The 21651-nt window shown below is 39.6% G+C and overlaps 1 protein-coding gene across 11 annotated transcripts in view; it reads right to left on the bottom strand.

Moving 5' to 3' along the window:
- Window positions 1–21651, bottom strand: part of KIF6 (kinesin family member 6) — a 149455-nt gene that overhangs the window by 41857 nt on the left and 85947 nt on the right. For all 11 annotated transcript variants that reach the window (XR_009746522.1, XR_009746521.1, XR_009746520.1 and 8 more), the window contains exons 14-15: window positions 19016–19118; window positions 9629–9684 (exon numbers count right to left, since the gene is read on the bottom strand). Coding sequence is in view for 6 of the 11 variants with exons in the window: in XM_061470899.1 (XP_061326883.1) it covers window positions 9629–9684; window positions 19016–19118 (159 nt within the window). In the remaining 5 variants the exon portion in view is untranslated. The remainder of the gene's footprint in view (window positions 1–9628; window positions 9685–19015; window positions 19119–21651) is intronic.

The following is a 21651-nucleotide window of genomic DNA, read 5'->3' as shown; positions in this document are numbered from 1 at the left end:
TAGGGCTGCCTGGTTGTTTTGCCAGTTTCATCTTTAACAGAGCAAAATCCTACTCCAACTAAGGACTGACAGATGTAGCAGTAAGATCTTTCTTTCTGTCTTCTCTGAATTACCTAAGCATGACCTGTGATGGAGCAGTAGCTGAATAGACAGCTGTTACAGCTGCCATCAATCTAGGTGTACCCCACAAGTGAGGCAAGTGTTAGACCTATTGTGTTTCCATTTCCTACAGTAAGTATAGCAAAGATGGATTGTCTCTCCTGATTTCAGAAAAGCATAGTGATGCTTTACAGGCTATTATAATAGAATTTATATTCCTGTCTGGTTTTCCTCCTTGGTTGCACATCTCACTGTCAGGTTTCTGGAGCCTCTTATTCAGCTGAAATGCAGTATCGCGTTATTATTCATTGCCTAATCATAGGGTGTTAAGAATTACACTAAGAAAAGGTAACTACTCCAACACAATGTGAGCCCTGCTCACGTTGCCGTCACCTCAGAGGTTCTATGGAAAAATTCTCATGTAAATAAAAAATAGGATTTGTGGATTACAACCAAGGGAGTTAATTGATTACTCTGACACACCATGAACTCCGAAGAAACAAAAAATTCATTAACATGAACTTCTCACTGAGTTGCTAGCAAGAAAGGAAAATATATTCCTGTCACTCTTCGCTTTCTATTACAAGCCAACTGGCTGCCCCTAGAACAAGAAAATAGGTCGTGGAAACTTTCATCACAGTCTGAGGCTGAGTCTGCCCCAAGATGGTGGCAACCAGTTACATTTCACAGCTATCTGTCAGGCCTGTGTGAGATGCCCAACATCTGTTCTGCATTACAGCACCTTGACAGACATCATATGAAAGATGCTGTGAGAGATCACAGCATTTTTGTATTGTGCTCTACAGATCCCTGGCTAAATTGAGCCACAGAAATCATGCCTGGAGTGAGCTGGACATTGGTAGAAAAAGAACCTTAACAGCATCGGGGGAAAGTAAGTTATATTTCATCATGAAAAGAAGAAAATAATTTAAAATGGAAGGAGTTATAACCAAGCAGAAAAATAAGATGTAGCAAAGCAAAGTAAATAACATTTCTAACAAAGGACAAACTGCAGTTGGTTAAGAAAATAAAATTTGCAGAAACTCAGCTGTTTTTCCATGTTTTCAGATCCATGTTTCCAAAATTCAAAATGTAACATCTAAAAACTAGATTACAAAACTGCAGTCACAATGGCACGATGATTAGATATTTATCCAAAACAAACACGCATAGGAACTGTTTTTTTTCAGCATTAGCTTGCAAAACAATTGGGCCAAGAAATTAAGGAGAAAGAATCTGAAGACTCTGTCAGCCATGCTAAATGGCTTCAGCTTTAACAGCTACTGCTATTTTTGGTAGACACATAAACATGCCTCCTTTATTACACAACTGCTTTGAAACTGACCTGCAGATCAGAAACAGACTGGGGCTTCTAGGCACTGGGCCACATCGAACAACAATCCAGCTGGGAAATTATATCTAGGGGACTGTTTGTCCCATGGCCTGTTTCTTCTGTTTTTCTCACAGATGGCTGCAGGTTTTGCAGAGCTAATGTGCTTTGTTTCGTTAGTCGTAACTGACACCTCTTACGGATAAACAGCATAGTTACACACCTGAGATTCAGCATAGCAGAAATACCACTTGTGTTCCTTTTTCTGACACAACTTCTTGTGTCCTGAGACCAAGACTGACCCTCTGCTAAGTAGCAGAGAACATCTGCAACATGTCAGCTTCCCAGGAGAGAAGAAATCAGTGGGGACTAAGTGTATCAAGGCTTTATTTTTATATATGTGTATCCCAGTGGGGGAACACAAGCAGCAAAGTAGCAGGCTTTTGGTTTTTTTCAGAAAGCTTCCAGTCTACACTGATGTGTGCTTGTCAAAGCTCCTGCTTCTGATAGTAAACTACTGCTTGTTCAAGATCACTGATTTGGCTGCTCATCTGGAATTTCCCAGGTACTGAGGAGTCCAGCTAGGGTAGCAGCTGCCAGGCAGCCAGAAATCCTGGACACATAATTCACTGTACATGCAGAATGCATACAGTGACACTGAGCAGGCTTAGTACGAGTCATATGGGCACACACAGTACGTTTGACACCAGCAGAATGCGTTGGATGGGTTGCACAGCATGTGTTGCATGAGTGCCCTGTTGGCACGTAGTCAGCGTATCCTGAGCATGTTAGATGCACTGCAACGCTCAATTTCTGTCTATGAGGGAAATCTGGGATCCTTAGTATTTTAATGCCAAGAATTGGTGAATATCTTAATGCTTGGTTCTCAGGGAGCTTTCCACATCAGGAATGGACTCTGATGAAAGAACAAGATAAATAGCAAAGAGCAAATTCTCTTGCTGCTCTTGCAAGTTGTGTCTTTCATGACACTGAAATCTATGCAATGTTTAAAAGCTGTATACAACACTTCCATAAAATGAAACGCTTGTGAAATAAGAAAAAGCACTTGAAAGACCACATCATACCTGTAGTAACATTTGTAAAGATCAAAAATGAGAAAACTTTTAAAGGCAACCACCTTTTAAACAGAGGACAGTCCTAAAGTGACAGGCTTGAGTGCACAACAATGGATTACTCTCAACATCAGAAGAAGGCTGAGCAGCCTCGGTGGTATAAAGCTTGGTGAAATCTTGAATGCAGTTCAAGGAGGCAGCTTCAAAGACCTCAAAGGTGGATTATAAAGCAATAAATTTCATTATATAAGTGATACTCTTTGTTTAAAACAATTACTATTATGTCTAATGCTTGTTGCCCTTTATCAACTAAAACAACCATAAAGCCAAATGTGGAAATATTTTCGGAATTTTCTTTTCAATCCTTACACAAGTAGAACTCAAAATGACCTCCGCTAGAGTTTTTCTTTAGTGAGGATTTCCAGATTTCAGGTTCCATGGGCTTTAAAAATCTCTGCTGAGAACAGAAATTCATGCTAAGCTACCTGAAGAATGAAATGTGAAATGATATATTCATTAAATCTGCATAAAGAATTCATTTATTTCTGAGTTGTTTGCATCTCATTTGAACCAGTTTAGTGTGTGGAATGTAACCTTTCCTCTCAGAGTTTCTCAATCCCTTTTTAAATCCAATCTTGCCATTTTTCTTCTGCACTAGTCACTTCCACTAAAATTCATTTCCAGTAAAATTCACTGAGGATATAAGATATATACACAGATATAAGTCCGTGTAAGTACTTGATACTTTCTGGAATTAAACTAGAACAGTGAATTATAGTAATCAGCAGCTATGAAGTTTCAATGCTTTTTCCATAAAAGAATAAGTATGTCAGAATATTATACTGAAGAATGGAATGCATTTCAAAGCACAATAATTCCTCCCTTATTACAACCTCACTTCACTCACGGGTAAAACAATGTCCAGTAAGCTAATGTCTCTGGTTCAGAACACTTATTTTAACATAAAAATCAATAAATGATGCTACCAAATAGTATTGAGCTTTAAGAAAGCTACATGTTGATATTGATGAATTTTTTTTTCATATAGCAAATAATCTCAGAATTTTCATTTCATTTAGGTTCCACATAAGGCATGGAATTTTTCAACAGAGAAATTCTGCTTTTGCTAAGTACATGTACTTTTTCAGCCAAAGGTTTACAAATACTTTTTGCCCATGCATGACTTCCCTCAATTCTTTCAGTCCATATAATCATGGTCCCAACATCACCCTTGGTGTTCTAATTCTTAGCTGATTCTCCTTTTTCAAAGTAATTTATTGACTGCATGTGAACCTAAAACAGTATAGATGGGCAACTTAGCCAATAGAATGCTCTCAGACCACCTCTGCTTGGAAAACATCATCTTATTTAACTTCTTATCTACACAAAAAGGCTGCTTTCAGTTCCCTTCATAAAGTTGTGCAGGTATAAAGGAAAGCCTTGCACAAAATATTCTTACTTTGGAGTTTAAAAGTGGCTTATTTCCATGGGGAGGGAGAGTGACCATAACAGAATAATTTTTTAATGTATACATACATCAAGCCTTGGACATAGAGGAAAAGGTAATTATAAATTCAGGTTTTATATTATTTAGGTTGTGATTAGGTTTAACATCAACTTTGCATTCACAGAGATGACAGTGCAAAGTATAAGGCAGTGAATCAGACTCAGTATTATCCTTGAGTACTGTGATGTCTTGTCCTCACTCTAGTCATCACCATTTCAGTGTAGCACTCCATTAACTGTGATACATTAGGAAAATTATTTGAATAATTTGCAAGCAAATTAAATGAAGATTCTTTAATAATCTTGCTTTGAAATACTAGGACATGCCCTCACTAATGATTATAATTGGCTTTGGTATCCTATGATCTTGTGCACTAAAATCAAAGCTTGAAATGAGCAGAGCAGCGCAACATCTCGTCATTCTTGTGGGTATAGTGGCATCATCAACATCCACTCACCTCCCCCCTTTTCATTCCAAGAGTGTCTGTTTCCTCACACAGTTATACTTCCACATGAATTTGCCCATCCTCTCCCAGCTTCAATCATAATGTTAGCTGATTTCTGGAAAGAGTAAAACCAACAGCTGCTTCCATTTGGGCATTAAATACCATTTAGTATGTTTTCTTTGTCCTTTAGGAAAAAAACCTAAACTTAATAGTGGCATAAATACCTCAAAATAAACAGGCATTTATAGGGATGAAGTGGAAATCTTTACTAACCTTAAATGCATCTAACACACAGCACATTTTTTTATACAGGCAACTTCTTTAGCAACTACTTGCTGACTGAATATATCAGATTAATTTACACTGAAAACAGTATTATTAATTCCCCCAACCTTAACTTGTTGTGTGCTCAATTTAGTAGCAGTTGGGCCTTTTTGTTGTTATTTAATGCTTTGCAATTTGTTCAGGTGTAGGCTTATTCTCCTTACTGTCAGAATCCTTTCACACTGAATGTTCTTGGTAATGGTGTAAAACTAAATTGCTGGTAACAGCGTTCTGGAAATAAAATTCCCGCTAACCCTGATAAGGAGAGAAGTTTTGACTTCAGAGGTTTTGTCTTTGTTTCTCACCATCTAGCTCTATTTCAATTGGCAGCAAATTAAATTGATTTTCTCCAACTTGATTTTGTTTTGCCTGTGATGGTAATTGGCAATTGATCTCCCCATCCTTATCTCAACCCATGAGCTTTTTCTTTCCTTCTCCCCTTCTTCTGCTGAGGAACAGAAGAAAGCAGCTGGATAGGCGCCTGGCAGGCAGCTGAGGTCAACCAATCACAATGTGCTAGCCACAATTACTCAATTTATTGCAAGAAGAAATTCTATACATCACTATTCTGAAAACAAATCCTTGGCTTCAGTGTCAGATTTTCTTCCTTAAGTCTTCTTCAATTATACCAAAAGGATACAACATTCCTCTCAGAGACCCTAACTCTTTGGAAATGATAAAATACAGTAACACTTGCAGTGGCACAGAGAGTTTTTTCACAAGAAAATAACATTTTTCTTACCCAGTGAAATACACAGTGAAATACAGTTTTAATGATGGACTAAAAATGCAAAAATTTACTTGTATGTCAGTGCCAGTCCACTTTCCACTTCTATGCTGGCTACAGAATTCTCATTAGTTCCTTGACCTGAAAGTTATACTTTTCCAGTTTTACTGTCAGTTTTCTGTATTTGTTTTTTAAAGTCTAGTCCTTGGGTGCATTTTCCAGTCATATAGAAACAATTCTGAGCAGCCCAAACTCAAACCAACCCGGACATGTCTACATGTTTAAAATCCACGGTTTCCCTGCCTTTTGATGGTGTATTTATGCAGTATATTGACTTTCAGAAAGAAGTGCCCCTCAGTGCTTGCACCAGAGCCCTCTGCTCCTTTACTTGTGCCTATGTAGAGGTTTGTGTGGTAACACAGCAAACAGGATCACTATATGACCTGGCTTAAAAACACATCTGTCTTCTTCATTTTTTTCAGTGTCAAAAAAAAGACAATTTCATCCTACAATAAAATTCACCTTCTTATTTCTAGGACATCATTATTAAAAATAAACATAATGAAAAAACTAAGACATACCCATTATTTTCCATAAAAAGAATTTAAAAATCTCTGCATTCTCTGCAGTGTTATTAAACATAAAAGGAGACAGAATCCAGGAATATATGGTATAGCAGCAAAGAGGTATGTTAACCAAAATGTCTCATTTCTGATATTATAGTTACTCTACACTTAAACTCCAGCTTACATCATGACATTGTTTTTCTTAATCTTTTTATGCAAATAATAACATCAGCAAAATCCTACCATGAAAATCTTACTGCAAATTCCTTTGTCCAGCCCTAACTTCCTGATGTTTTTGAAATGCTAGTGTAATTGAGAAGTGGTTGGAATATTTTGTGTATATTTTTCACTGCAAAAGACTAACATTTCTGAAATCGTAACGGAAGGGTATTTATGACATGAAAGTTACAGCCAACTGTGATGTTACTATTGCAAAATATAATCAGACTCTGTGAAATGAGCTCTATGGCCTCTGTGGTGCATAGTTTTATACTATTAAGGGTAGCTTAGAAATAACAGAAAGTGATATTGATGGGATCTGTTCTTGATTGTGCACAAGAAGGCAGCCAGAAATGCTTAGGGAAACCAAAACAACAGTAAAACTGAATGAAAGATCTAGTTGCAGGCTGCAGATGACTCTCATTTCTCCAACCACATTTTCAGTAAAAATTTGGCAGGTTAGTAACCTTACTTAGCATCTTTAATGGTATTCTGAGTATGTGTGCTATGATAAGATAAACTTTAGTGAAAACTGAAAAATCATTTCAGGCTGCTAAACTATATAAACTAGTGTAATTGTATTGAATAAGCCAGAAAGCGTCATACTGGATGCAAAGACTTAATAACTGTTAGAGACGGGCTAACAGGTAGATTTATTAACAACTATGATCAAAAGAAGGTTAAATATGAGAATTTTCAATTTGAAAACACTTGTAACTGCTCTTTACACATCACACTAAACCCAAAATGTGTAATTTTGTGTAATTTTTTTTTTTTTTTTAGAACAATGGCAGCTTAAAAAAAAAGAAAAGCAGTTTTTCAGCATTCATGTGGCCTACATTTTCTTAAAGCAGCTTTTCAACATTCACGTGGACTACAAGCTATTACAATTTTCTATAAGAAGCATATAAGCATTGTCAAGTTCAGTGCCCTACTACTGATTTGTTATACACCTGCTTGTTTTGTTCAAGGATCAGTTTGGGTTTTTAGGTTACATGCACATATGAATATGTGCTCAGATTTTTGCATTTTTCATGATCCCCAGATATACTTCACTTTTTCATTTCTAACACTGAAGAACTTAACTAAAAATTTTAAACCAGAAGCTTTCAATTGTAGCAAAACCCATACTCTACTGCACTATAACTATCATAACTTTTGTCCGAGTTACTGGGGCAAAATTCACAGCGATTCAGTGCAAACAAAGGACTTATTTTAGATTTTGCTGGGATCCATGGAAACAGCCTTGAGGGGCTACTCTACATTGCTTTGTTACATTATTTCTGAGAGCTGGCACAGTAGACTCCAGCAAATCTTAAGGGACACGCAAACCTTGTCACAGCATGACATTACAAATGGTACCTTCAGGACTGGCATGTGTGCCACCACTTCTTGTACGTTCTCCCACACCCTCCAAATGTCAATTCTCCCCCTAAGATATTTGCAACTTATAGTAGGTGTATGTAAGGCTTTGCTCTTCAAGTAGTACAGTCACAGCCCCAGGCACTGAGAAAGATGTGCTTGCGTATAGCTGCTTATTGCTGGTGTTCTCTGTGCCTGCTCCAAAATGGATTTTAACTTCAGCAAGGAAAGAAATTTGAGACTCAGTGTCGACTTTGGCTCTACCTCATTTAGACTTATCACAGATGGGTAAATCTAGGAGATAGTAAGGAAATCAGGACAATGTGGACTTCAAGATGGCAGCAGAGTAAAAGAAGTTATATCCTGATATGATGGCTCATGCTCACCTGTGCAGAGAGCTGTCCAAAAGCTGTGAGCATTATTCACCTTGGAGATGCTTCCTGTCACTTGCCATTGTTCTCCACAGTAGGTTTAAACTGCTTTTCCAAGTTTACCAGGGGAAAAAGCCTACTTAGCAGGATTTAAGTGAGCTCACATGGAATCTGGAGAGACCCATAGCTGCAAGGAGAATACTGAAATTCTTCCAGCATGGGCCAACCTGCGCAGATCCATGTGCAAGTTCTGTACTGACATTTTATGTTCTGACCAATCTGAAGGAGACAAATGAGCCAACTGAGAGAAGTCAATTTTGATTCAAGTGTCATGTCTTAACAGAAATAACCCAGTGTTCAGAACACTGCTGCAGAAAGGCTCAGAACCTAATGTCTCTGGTTCTGGATCCCTTCCAAACATTCTTTGTGCTGTGGTTTAAAAACACTGTGCCAACATGTCTGAGGGTTTCCGCGTAGCTGACATAACTTTAAATATAGTGTATAATATCTCCAAGCAACTTGTGGTGTACCCAAAGGTGTCTGGGAGGGGAATCTGGCAGTAGCTACCATTCATAACCACAGAGAATATAATCATGGCTATGGTGAAAGTACAGGGCATTTGTCAGGAGTGCCATGAGACTTTTGTCCTTTTCAGAAGTCAGCTCATGCTATAAAACAAGAACTGATGAAAATGAGTTCATTGTCCATGCTGGTGCCACACAAAGAGGAAGAAGAGAGAAAATAAAGCAAGGTCTAGACCACTGGACCAGGATGCCAGATTAACTTTGAATCTAGTACCTTGCAGCCTGTATCTGGAAGCTTGAAGAGACTTGGTTCACCTGAATGTGTGCATACAGGAGGATCTGATCTCCATGGACTTCAGCAATAGAAAACAAAACTGCATTTCACATCTGATAGAGAACCTGTATAGCCAATTTCTAGGAAAGAAGCTACAGGCTTCGAATCAACAGAATTCAAGAAATCCATGAGGAATATATAAAATGCTGCTAGAAAGATCAGATAAGACCTAGCTTGGGGTTGCATGTATATATAGGAGATTTTTGGCTCTGAACAATCTGAAACTGGAAAGCAAGCATGTGCTGTTTGGGCATTAAAGCAAAAAATGAAAAAAAAACCAGCAAGCTAAGGCACTCAGATTTTTTCTAATTAATACATGCAAAGAAAGTACAGAGAAGCAATTCAATAATTCAACAATGAAATCTTCTTTATCAGAAGCTATATAAATTTATAGATAAATACAATCCTTAATCCCTAGATATCACAATTTAAAATTATGCTTTTGAATCCTTTTTTTCCCAAAATAAAATTCAGAAAACCCAGTATTAATAGCTTAACTTCTCTTTTTGATAGATTTCAGAGATCCTGTCAAGTAAACAAGGGAGCTAATTTTCACATTATGGTATTTAAAACAATCAAAACTGGTACATAAAATGATTACTGCTACCATCAGCTAACAATTTAGCTTATTAGAAACCTTAGTAATAGATTGACTCTTTTCTCTTAGAAACTATAATCTCTTCCCATATCCTCTGGATGTCATGATTTCATCAGCTACAAGGTAAACTGAAGTTAAAATGTACTCACTTATTTTATTTCTTACTTCATTCAATTTTTCTCCAAGGCATTTAGCTTCAGCAAACCTGTCAATGCAAGCATAATGATACAGAATCGCTCTAAAGAACAACGAGTCAAACTGGTTGCTCACTATAAAATACAGAATTACTCAGGAGTACTTTTTGATTTGTAAGTAGAAATAAATGCAAAAAAAAAAATCCATCAGAAAAGGTTGTTTGGTCTAAAATAAAGTATTTCTGAAAGAAACCATCCAACAAATAGGTATACTAGATAGACAAAACAAACTTATTTGAGTTTTTAAGTTTTAAAAATTATCTTATTTCAATTCTAACAAATGGATTCTCTTAAATATTCACATTACACTAAAATATTAATTTTAATATGCCACATTGCTTGCAATGTGTTAACGTACAGCTATATAAAAGTAAAACAAAAATAAAGCCAAGCCAAGTTAAAACAAAACTTTTGAAAGTATTAGAACTTCTGCTTACCAAGAGTTTTTAAATTTCAGCCTGTAACTTGCATATTGCTGATGATCACTGTTTGTGCTGCGTGACAATGTGCGTCTCAGTCATTAAGAAACTTCTCAAACAGAAATATACAAAAGTGTGACAAAACTACATTATTCTGTTTTTCTATAGATAGTCCTTATCTGTCTATGACATGAAATTAACTCAGACAGAGACCCCGTCCCAAACCGTGGCTGTTCAGGTCTCTGGATGCAGGGAGTGCCAGAGCCTGCTGCTGCCGGGGGAGGGAGGACAGCATTACACCTGCGTGAGGTGTGAGCAGGTAGAAGATCTGCTTAGCCTGGTGGCAAGACTTAAGGAGGAGGTTGAGATGCTGAGGATCATCAGGGAGTGTGAAAGGGAGATCAACTGGTGGAGTAACTCCCTGGTGTGCCAGTCGGAACGGTTCCAGGGAGATACCCCCCAAAAGGGGAAGGACCCCCTGCCTTCTCACACAGAGGGGGATGGCCCGAGACAGCCCCTGCCCTGTAACTGTTGCGCAGAGGTAGGGGACCAAAAAGACGACGAGGGTTGGAAGCGAGTTCCAGTTCAGCATCATGGGAAACCCTCCCCCCTGCCTGCCCTGCTTCCCCAGGTGTCCCTCCGTAATAGGTTCGAGGCCCTGGATCTTGAAGGAGAGGTAGGTGAGAATGTGGGGCAAGGCCAGCCCACAAGGCCACATAGGAAAAGGGGGTCGACTTTGCACCTCAAGACTGCCTCTGATAAGAAAGAAAGAAGGGTCATTGTAGTAGGGGATTCCCTTCTGAGAGGAACAGAGGGCCCGATATGCAGAGTTGACCCTTATCATAGGGAAGTGTGTAGTCTGCCTGGAGCCCGGATCAGGGATATCACCAGGGCGCTCCCCAGCCTGGTGCACCCGACAGACTACTACCCGCTGCTGGTCTTCCAGACAGGTGGGGAGGAAGCTGCTTCCCGCAGTCTGAGGGGGATGAAGAAAGACTACAGGGCCTTGGGGCGGATGGTGAAAGAGTCTGGGGCTCAAGTGATCTTCTCCTCACTCCTTCCATCTTCCACTGATGATGTGGGAAGGAATGGGAAGATTCAGTTCATAAACAATTGGCTTTGAGACTGGTGCTACAGGCAAGGCTTTGGATTCTTTGATAACAGCTGGTTTTATAGGGCACCAGTCTGGACAATGACAAGTGAGAAAGGTTTGTCTCACAGAGGCAAAAGGATGCTGGGGCACGAATTAGCAGGGCTCATTTGGAGAGCTTTAAACTAGATTCGAAGGGGGATGGGGTTGTAGCTGGGCTTGCCCCAGTGGGGCAGCGCTCCAGAATTAATGAAGACTGGGAGGCCTCCTATAATCCTAGGGTGAAATCGGTGTGCTCAGCTCGCTCCCTGGAATGTCTGTACACCAATGCGCGCAGCATGGGAAATAATCAGGAGGAGTTGGAAACCTGCGTTAAGTCAGGAGATTATGATCTGGTGGCAATTACAGAGACGTGGTGGGACAGCTCACATGACTGGAATATAGTCATGGAGGGCTATGTCCTTTTCAGGAAAGACAGGCCAGCCAGGTGGGGTGGTGGGGTTGCTCTTTATGTGCGGGAGGAACTACAATGCACTGACTTCTGTCCAGGGACAGATGACGAGCGAGTTGAGAGTCTGTGGGTGAGAATTAAGGGGCAGGCTGGCAGGGGCGATACTGTTGTAGGTGTCTGTTACAGATCACCAGATCAGGGTGAGGAAGTTGACGAGGCCTTCTACAGGCAGCTGAGAGCGGCCTCACAGTCACAGGCCGTGGTCGTCGTGGGGGATTTTAACTTCCCTGATGTTTGCTGGAAGGACCACTCGGCAACCCAGCCACAGTCCAGGAGGTTCCTCCAGTGTATGGATGATAACTTCCTCCTGCAAATGGTGGATGAGCCAACCAGGAGAGGAGCGCTGCTGGATCTCATCCTCACTAACAAGGAGGATCTGGTTGAAGCAGTAAGGGTTGAGGGCTGCCTTGGTTGCAGCGACCACGAGATGGTGGAGTTCAGGATCTTGTGTGGTAGGACTAGTAGAATAGCAAGTAGAATTGCAACCCTGGACTTTAGCAGGGCAAACTTTGGCCTTTTCAAGCAATTGCTAGGGGAAATCCCATGGGCAAGGCTGCTTGAAGGTAAAGGGGCCCAAGATAGTTGGTTGACATTCAAGGATTGCTTTTTCCGAGCTCAAGATAGGAGCATCCCGATATGTAGGAAGTCAAGGAAGAGGGCCAGGAGACCTGCGTGGCTAAATAGGGAATTGCTGGGTATGCTCAAGTGGAAGAGGAGAGTTTACAGGTCATGGAAGGAGGGGCTGGCCACTTGGGAGGAATATAAGGCTGCTGCTAGAGGATGCAGGAAGGCAGCTAGGATGACTAAGGCCTCCTCAGAATTAAACCTGGCGAGAAGGGTCAAGGACAGCAAAAAGAGCTTTTTCAAATACATGGCAGACAAAACTAACACCAGGGGCAATGTAGGCCCACTGATGAACGGGATGGGTGCCCTGGTGACAGAAGATACAGAGATGGCAGAGTTACTGAATGCCTTCTTTGTCTCTGTCTACTCTGCTGCAGGCAGTCCTGAAGAGCCCTGTACCCCTGAGACCTCAGATGAAGTCAGGTCGACGGAGCGGTTTGCCTTAGTCGATGAGGAATGGGTTAGAGACCAGTTGAGCAATCTGGACATCCATAAATCCATGGGTCCAGATGGGATGCACCCGCGGGTGCTGAGGGAACTGGCGGAAGTCATTGCTAGACCACTCTCCATCATCTTTACCAAGTCTTGGGAAACGGGAGAGGTGCCTGAGGACTGGAGGAAAGCAAATGTCACTCCGGTCTTCAAAAAGGGCAAGAAGGAGGACCGGGGTAACTATAGACCGGTCAGCCTCACCTCCATCCCTGGGAAAGTGATGGAACACCTTATCCTTGGTGCCATCTTAAGGCATATCAAGGATAAGAGGGTTATGAGGGGCAGTCAACATGGCTTCACCAGGGGGAAATCATGTTTGACCAATCTCTTAGCCTTTTATGAGGAAATAACACGGTGGACGGATGATGGCAGAGCGGTCGATGTGGTCTACCTTGACTTCAGCAAAGCATTTGACACAGTCTCCCACAGCATCCTCACAGCTAAATTGAGGAAGTGTGGACTGGATTATCAGGTAGTAGGTGGACTGCGAACTGGCTGAAGGAGAGAAGCCAGAGAGTTGTAGTCTATGGGGCTGGGTCTAGTTGGAGGCCTGTAACTAGTGGAGTGCCTCAAGGGTCAGTACTGGGACCAGTATTATTTAATATATTCATCAACGATTTAGATGAGGGAATTGAGTGTACTATCAGCAAGTTTGCTGATGACACTAAGCTGGGAGGAGTGGCTGACATGCCAGAAGGCTGTGCTGCCATCCAGCGAGACCTGGACAGGCTGGAGAGTTGGGCAGGGAATAACTTGATGAACTATAACAAGGGAAAGTGTAGAGTCCTGCATCTGGGCAGGAACAACCCCAGGTTCCAGTATAGGTTGGGAAATGACCTGTTAGAGAGCAGTGTAGGGGAGAGGGACCTAGGGGTCCTAGTGGACAACAGGATGACCATGAGCCAACACTGCCCTTGTGGCCAAGAAGGCCAATGGCATCCTGGGGTGTATTAGAAGGGCAGTGGTTAGTAGGTCGAGAGAGGTCCTCCTTCCCCTCTACTCTGCCCTGGTGAGACCCCATCTGGAATATTGTGTCCAGTTCTGGGCCCCTCAGTTCAAGAGGGACAGGGACCTGCTGGAGAGAGTCCAGCGCAGGGCAACGAAGATGATTAAGGGAGTGGAGCATCTCCTTTATGAGGAAAGACTGAGGGAGCTGGGTCTCTGTAGTTTGGAGAAGAGGAGACTGAGGGGTGACCTTATAAGTGTCTATAAATATATAAAAGGGGAGTGTCACGAGGATGGAGCCAGGCTCTACTCAGTGGCAAACAATGATAGGACAAGGGGTAATGGGTACAAACTGGAACACAAGAGGTTCCACTTAAACTTGAGAAGAAACTTCTTCTCAGTGAGGGTGACGGAACACTGGAACAGGCTGCCCAGGGAGGTTGTGGAGTCTCCTTCTCTGGAGACATTCAAAACCCACCTGGACACATTCCTGTGTAACATTATCTAGGTGTTCCTGCTCCGGCAGGGGGATTGGACTAGATGATCTTTCGAGGTCCCTTCCAATCTCTAACATACTGTGATACTGTGAAACTGCTGAATTTTGAGGCAGAGCTGTAATACTTGGTTGTTAAGCAAACCTTCATCTGATCTGGAAGAGTCTTATTCTAGCCAAAATAACTGAGGAAATAAAAACCTGTATTTCTGCCTTACTCAAATTATGACAAAACACAGTATAGAAATACAACTTTTCCCTGGAGAGATGGAGTTTGGAAAGGTGGCACTTCTCAGTTTGTCCATTTTCCTGTAAAACTGGAACAAGCTAGAATTTCAAGTGCCCATATTTGCATCTGCTCATGAACATTTGCTTTAAAGGCTGAATTCGACATGGCTAAATGGCTGAAGCTAAAGGGTTCCTCAGTACTTACGTTTCTCACATAAAGGCAGAAGCCTCTGAAGCATCTGTGAGACTTTTAAGCAAGTCTTTTTCACTGGTGTTAACTTAGAGCACCCAAGTAGGCCTTGACGACTGTGTAAAGATCAAAGGGAAACAGCCCAAAGCATCTCTCTCTTTCTTTCTTTCAGCTCCCATGAACCAAATACTACGTTCATCAATTACTTAGTAATTCCTGAGGCAGATCTGCTGCTGACTATTGACTATGATTTGTGTTTGCAGAGATATTTAACTAGACAAGTTGAAGCCAGCTACCTATCCAGCCCTTATTCATAGATTACTGCTAAAAGTTGAACTGGCCATGCATCTGTTTGTCAAATATCATGGTTTATAAACTAGCACAATAAAAGAAACTAAAATTTGGCATTAATTTATGACAGCCCAACAAATTTCATCTGTGACTATGAATCACAAACAAAATAAACCAGATAAACACTTAAGATTTGATACTAATATTGAAAGAGAAAAAACTATTTCTGACACTCTAATAAAAAGGTGATATTATCTAGCATAAAGGTGATATTGCTACAAATAGTGATGACTGAGCAATTATACTGTTATCTGAAAAGAGTTCATGTGTATTACCTACAAGATAAATATTCCACGATGAAACCCCAGAATGAATTTAGCCACTAATGTGGTGGTTTTGCAAAGATTTCATTCTGAATGGAAATGCAAGTAATTAGAAAAAAATATTTTGAAAAAAAATCTCTAACATATACTATAAACCAAGACTAACTCAGAGGCTGAGAGACCGCAGACATGTAGTGAAGTAGATGAATATTCACTCAGTTTTAATTATTAGTAATCATAACTAGTGACCTGAGACTCATCCTTTCTATGAAACTCATCCATAGGTCCTCAAAAAAATAAGTTAGCTGCTAGCCAGCTGAATCACAGAAAGCAAGGAAAGAATAAACTGAAAGAAATCAATGGAGAACAACAAAAAGGAAACTAAATTTACATCAGATCTGTAAGTTCAGTAGCATTTTACTACTGGAAATACGGACTAGGATGGGATTTAAAAGCTTCATGAAGTGTGCAATATTAGATCAGAGTGGCTCAGCTGGGAAGATTTCTTGGTAGATTTCAACCAGAAAATGAGATGCATTTTTATCCTCAAACAAATAATGCTAAGAGAGCACAACTGAGCTGAGAAACAGGATATGATTAAGTTCTCTGGAAGTCAAGTACAGGAAGTCCAAATCACAGAAATCTGATTCTGTCTGAGCATAAATAATTTTTTTTATTTTTTTAAGGAGGTCAGCAGTTTTTAATGTACAGAAGAAAAATGAAACAGACTTGCTATGTATTAACTGAAAACTCAGCTGTAGATCACCTTACAAAGACACTTCTCATAGGCAACTGTCCTAATGGCATAACTTGAATCTACTGTCTTTCACTCAAACATTAAGTCAGTAAATGAGCTTCAGAGAGAAACTATCCTTAACTATATAAGCTTCTCCACTTTTGAAAGCGAGAGATGGTACTAAGTTACAGTACTGAGGTATTGCCCCTATAAAGAGCTCTGAAGTAGCAGGTGAAAAGTTCAATGTCAAAACCAGTATTTCTCTTAGATATGTTTTTTAAAATAAGACAAATGCATTTCAGTATTTGATTCAATTAACCCATTATACATAGGCAGTTACAGGAAAAAAAGTATACTGCATATAGATGACTATGTATATTCACATCTATATGAATAATGTCACAGCCCAAGCAAGTCTGGATGTTGAAGAGGCTCACTGGCAGTTCAGTATATAATAAGAATGATATAATGCATACTAGAAGTCTTACAGAGATGAGCTGGGGCTCCTGAGGTATTAGGAGCCAAGAGGGAAGCACCAGTGTACCTCAAAGGAATTAAGGGTCACCAGCAGGTTGAAGGAGGAGATTCTGTCCCTCTACTCTAGTTTCACGAGACCCCAGCTGAAGCACTGCTTTCAGCTCTGAGGCCCACAACATAAGAAGGATGTGTACCTGCTGGAGCAAGCCCAGAGCAGAGGCATGAAGATGATGAGAGGGCTGGATCGCCTTTCCTTTGAAGACAGGCTGAGAGAGTCAGGGTTGCTCAGCCTGGAGAAGAGATAGCTCCAGGGAGATCTTATTGTGGCCTTTCAGTATTTAAAGAGGGCTTGTAAGAAAGATGAGAACAAACTTTTTGGCAGGGCCTGTTGTGATAGGACAAGAGGCAATGGTTTTAAACTAAAAGAGAGGAGATTCAGATCAGATACAATGAAATTTTTTACAATGAGGGTGGTGAAAGAGTGGAACAGGTTGCTCAGAGAGGTAAATGACCCAGTTCTTGCAAATATTCAAGGCCAGGTTGGACAGGGCTCTGAGAAACCTGATCTAGTGGAAGGTGTCCCTTCTCATAGCTAGGGGGTTGGACTAGATGACTTTTAAAGGTCCCTTTCAACTCAACTCTTCTATGATCTTATGATAAATAGCAAGCCAAGAAAATCTACCCAAAATACCCAAAGGAAAAAATAAGACAGCTAAAAATAAGCAATTTGTGAACCAAAAACTGTTTGTGGTATGACAGAAGTGGTTATGCAACTATAAACAAAATTATTAACATAAGAGGCCTACATATAAAGGAACGTTATGGTAACCTTTAAACATGTGGTGTCCACACACTTCTTCCTGTGCAATTTGAACACTGGCTGGGTAACAGAGCTTTTGTGTAACTGGTAGTTCAGAGGCTGCATTCCAAATTACAGACTGGACTTGATATAAATCCATTCTAATGAACTCAGTAAACTTGGACATATAGGCATCTTTGCTAAAAATGACTGTAAATAGCAGAGGAAAGCTGTATTCCACCAGGGTATCAACATTCATGTTAGCACTGATTTCAGCAACCAGCTGATGTATTTTACAGAGGGGTTACCCAAGGCATTAGCCTGAATCTCTTTGTTCTTTAGAGAAAGCAAATCTGGCATGACACTTTGTGTGTTCTGCCCATCTGTATTACATGTTCTGAAACCAGAAGGAAATACTGGTTTGCTTCATAGTAATAACAGACAGACAAAATATGGAAGAATTGTGATTAACTAGAGGATATGCAGGACATGGCTCAGAACTGTATTGCTCCCATTATCATGCTGTGACCATGAAGTGTTCTGCTCCATAGACAGCAATGCCAGAAAAGACTGCAGTGCAATCATTTATTCAGTGATGATCATCTGACCTATTGATCAGAAGAAAGGCATTACTAAACATTCAATTTATTTGGATAAATTCTTACCCACATCCAATAAGTTCACAATTGGTGTCCCTATGGCTATGTTAAAGACCCAGTTAGACAGTTAACTGGTTCAGAAAAGTGAGATGTAGCAAGATCTTGAGTAAGTCGCAAAGATGTGGAGATCATTTCTTGCCTCAATTTTATTGAAGTAAATAAGCATAAAACTCAGCGACCTTGAAAGTAATGTATTTTGTGCCCATTAAGTAGGAAAACTGTGTTAAGAAAGCAAAAGAAAGTAGTAGAAACTTGGAGAAAAACCCAGGACAGAAAAACAAAAAAAGAAAACAAGGAATCTAAAAAAAACCCCAACCATTAGGGTAAATTTTAGTTACAAGTGTAGATTGAGAGATCTGCTTTTGGCATCTCCACTCTCACAACCTTGTATTTCTCATGCAGTACAAGGATAGTTAACACTAGAAAAACTGACACCAAAAGAGTTATTCAATCAACATGGAGAAGTGTTGGTGGTTTAATTTCTGAGATGTTTAAAGTCCACTTCATGGAAATTTATGTTTTCAATGTTTTGCCATTTTCATAATCTCATCTGGAAGATTCTGAAGTGTTTGCTCACTATTTATAATAAATGTGGAGGTGGAAGGTATTATTTCTGGTTTTGAGCACAAAACTAACAGAGAGAAGCTGAAATCACTTGGCAAACAAGTTAGGAACAACAGACAAAAGCATATGTTAAACATCTTGTAGCTTACAGTCCAACTCAGTGCTGAAGCCAGTAAAGCATTTTTGACAATGGAAAGTGCAGTAATTGATTCAGTCACATGGATCTTACTTCCTTTAGATAATTCATGATCATGAATGCCATTACCACATTGCTTCAACATGGTTATGAAGATAAGATGAATAAAACCAGAGGAAACAGGCACTAAGATTCCTTACGCCACTTTCGTATTCTATTCAGACTTTTTATTCTGCCACCACTCAGTACCAAGTTATCAATAGAAGCGTGGAATAGCTGGTGTAAAAATACTCATGCATTCCTACCCAGACTTATACCATACTCTCAGATGTTTGCCTCTAGCAGTATCTTGCTGTAACACTCACCTCTGTTTTAGAAGCTGTTTGTTGTCCTCAGTGGTTACACTGTCAGCATGGTCCCGCTTGAAAACTTCAAAAGCTTCCTGACATCCAAGTGACATATTTTCTCCTGCCTCAGGAAAACAAAAAGGAACTACTTCAGAACCATCAAAAGACAGACAATTTTCATTTATTTAACTCCTGTTTAGACAAATACAGCAAGTCAGCCCAAGGGTCTTAAAGCAGCCAGATTACAAATTTGGGGAAATCAGTTTTGAAAAAAGATTTATCTCACAAATTAATTTTGTTTAATTTCACTTCTCTAAAGTCTGAATGTTTGAGCTGTGTAATTTTTCAAGAAAACTTAAAAAGTTGCTACGCAAAAACAAACTTTGAAAATTTCAAATGTGAAATAGTGTGAGCAAGAAGTATTTTCACAACAGCAAACCGTAATTTGTGTCCTTATTTCTTTCATCCTTGTTTCATATTGGCCTCTAAACATACCTTGAATAGTGTCAGTACTCTTGAAAGAAAAAAATTCAGGCTTCTTTTAATTACATATTAATGAACATTTTTCCTGCCCTTTTAAGTAAAGTAGATGTTCTACCTACAAAAATGATTGGCTCCTCCCTTTTATATTTTCAACATGGTGGTTGTTTCCTTTTGTGCACCAGAAGGTCAAGACCTATTTGGCCTTCAAAACTGCTTAAAAATCACTATCATAATTGATATTGTATTGTTGTCTGTATTGTTGATAGTTCTGATTAAAAGATGATGAGTAAGAAATAAAAATAATAAACCGTATTATAATACAGTTGCATTAAAAATAATACAATGGTATTATCATTAACAAAAAAAATCAACGGCTAAGGAAAATGAAAGATTACACCAGCATCTGTGTATCATGAGCACATATATGTCAATAAATAACCAAGGAGAAAGGATGAGACTTTCACTTAAATACATTACAGTAATGAAGAGAATCCAGGAGCAGAAAAGGGGCTGAATCTCACACTCAAACTGCATGAAAAATAGCTGCATGTCTAATTCAACCTCATGGTTGCAATTTAGTTTCAAAATGATATTCCTTAAATTGGAATTTTTTCTCTTTTTCCTTTTTTTTTTTCCCCTGTAGATTCCTTTTTCTGTCCTACTCACAATCATTCCTTCCTGCTTCAGAGCTATTGAGACGCACAAATCCATTGTGCACAAAAGCTATGAAGTTTCCTGGGTGTTCTGCTGGGCAAGAGGTTTTGATGTTTTATGCCAACTATGCACAAAGCATATGCTAATTATGGACAGAGCCTTGGGTGACACGGCCTAATGTGAGGTGTCCCAGCCCATGGCAGGGGGGTTGGAACTAGATGATCCTAAGGTCCCTTCCAACCCTAACTATTGTATGATTCGATGATTGTGAACACTTATTGCATACAATTATTACTGTGCTACTTGCTTTGCCATTTGGTGAAACTGGGGACAATACACTAACAAAACATACCTAAACAGGTTGGGATATGCAATATTGGGATAATACACCTTATTGGGATCTAGCTCTGGAAGCTGCATTTTATAGTCGCTCCAAATATGTTCTGCTTTCCCTTCTCATACTTACACCCTAATACCAGGATTATTCCCCACTGGCTTCAGTAAGATTTATGTGGTGTAAGGTACTGTTTACAATGAAGGCTGGTAACAAGAACTAGCACTCAGGGATCAATAACCCATAAAAGTTTAAAAATCTTTATTCAAAACACAGTAGAAAAATTTGTTCTCTGTTTCAGGCAAAAGAATCGGCACATCTGTTGATAATTTTAAAAATTTGAGTTGAAAATAGAACCACCATGAATGTGTGAATGGCAAAGCATGTAGACATACTCCACCTTTTTTGAATAAGAAAATCACAGAAAGATACAATGAAGTCTTTACACTGCTTTGTGATCCAAAGGAGCAAGAGGATTTAAGAAAATGTATTTTTCTGTCATGATGACCTGAGAACTTAATGTTCATGCTTCTCGCTTCCCTTGAATTAAAACAGGCAGCTTTGCAAGCAGAATTTTATAGCACATTGATCCCAACACTAGCACTAATTTTAATATGCAGTCTGAATTGACCCTCTAGAATTGCTTTTGTTGCAGAAAAAGTTTGTATTATGTGCAGAAATTCATGGATGAAAGTCATGGATGAAAGTCATGGATGAAAGTCATGGCTGAGCCTAAAATAAACAATTAAATGCCCTTACTCATATGTAACACCCCAATGTAAAGTATTTAATGTGCTGCCTTTGATAGTAGAAGTGAAAACAGTACAAGTAAGTTTGGAAAACAAAACTATTACAGTGATCATTACTTCTGCCTGGCAGAAATGCATCAACCAAAATTAAAGGTAATCTGATAATCATTTTCCACATTAAGAGGCAGCAGACTCGTACAGCCAAACAAAGCACACAAAAATAGATGCCCAGAACTCTCAGGAAGGGGAAACTTTCTGACTTATTCAGTCCATTTTAAGAAAATACAGAAATATAAGAACTAGCAAACAATCACATTCTGAAAAAAGTATCTAAGGAAAAGAGCTTAAAAAGGACTATTAAGATTGTATTTCAGCATAATATGAGCATAAAACAGCTACAGAAGAACATTGCAGTGTGTGGATAATGACAGAGA

Source organism: Pezoporus flaviventris, unplaced genomic scaffold (assembly GCF_033815535.1).
Source record: "Pezoporus flaviventris isolate CSIRO_AGI_PZ_B2104156 unplaced genomic scaffold, CSIRO_AGI_Pfla_v1 ptg000066l, whole genome shotgun sequence".
Lineage (NCBI taxonomy): Eukaryota > Metazoa > Chordata > Aves > Psittaciformes > Psittacidae > Pezoporus > Pezoporus flaviventris.
The sequence above is the reverse complement of the archived record's forward strand: the minus strand, read 5'-3'. Positions and strand labels throughout refer to the sequence as shown.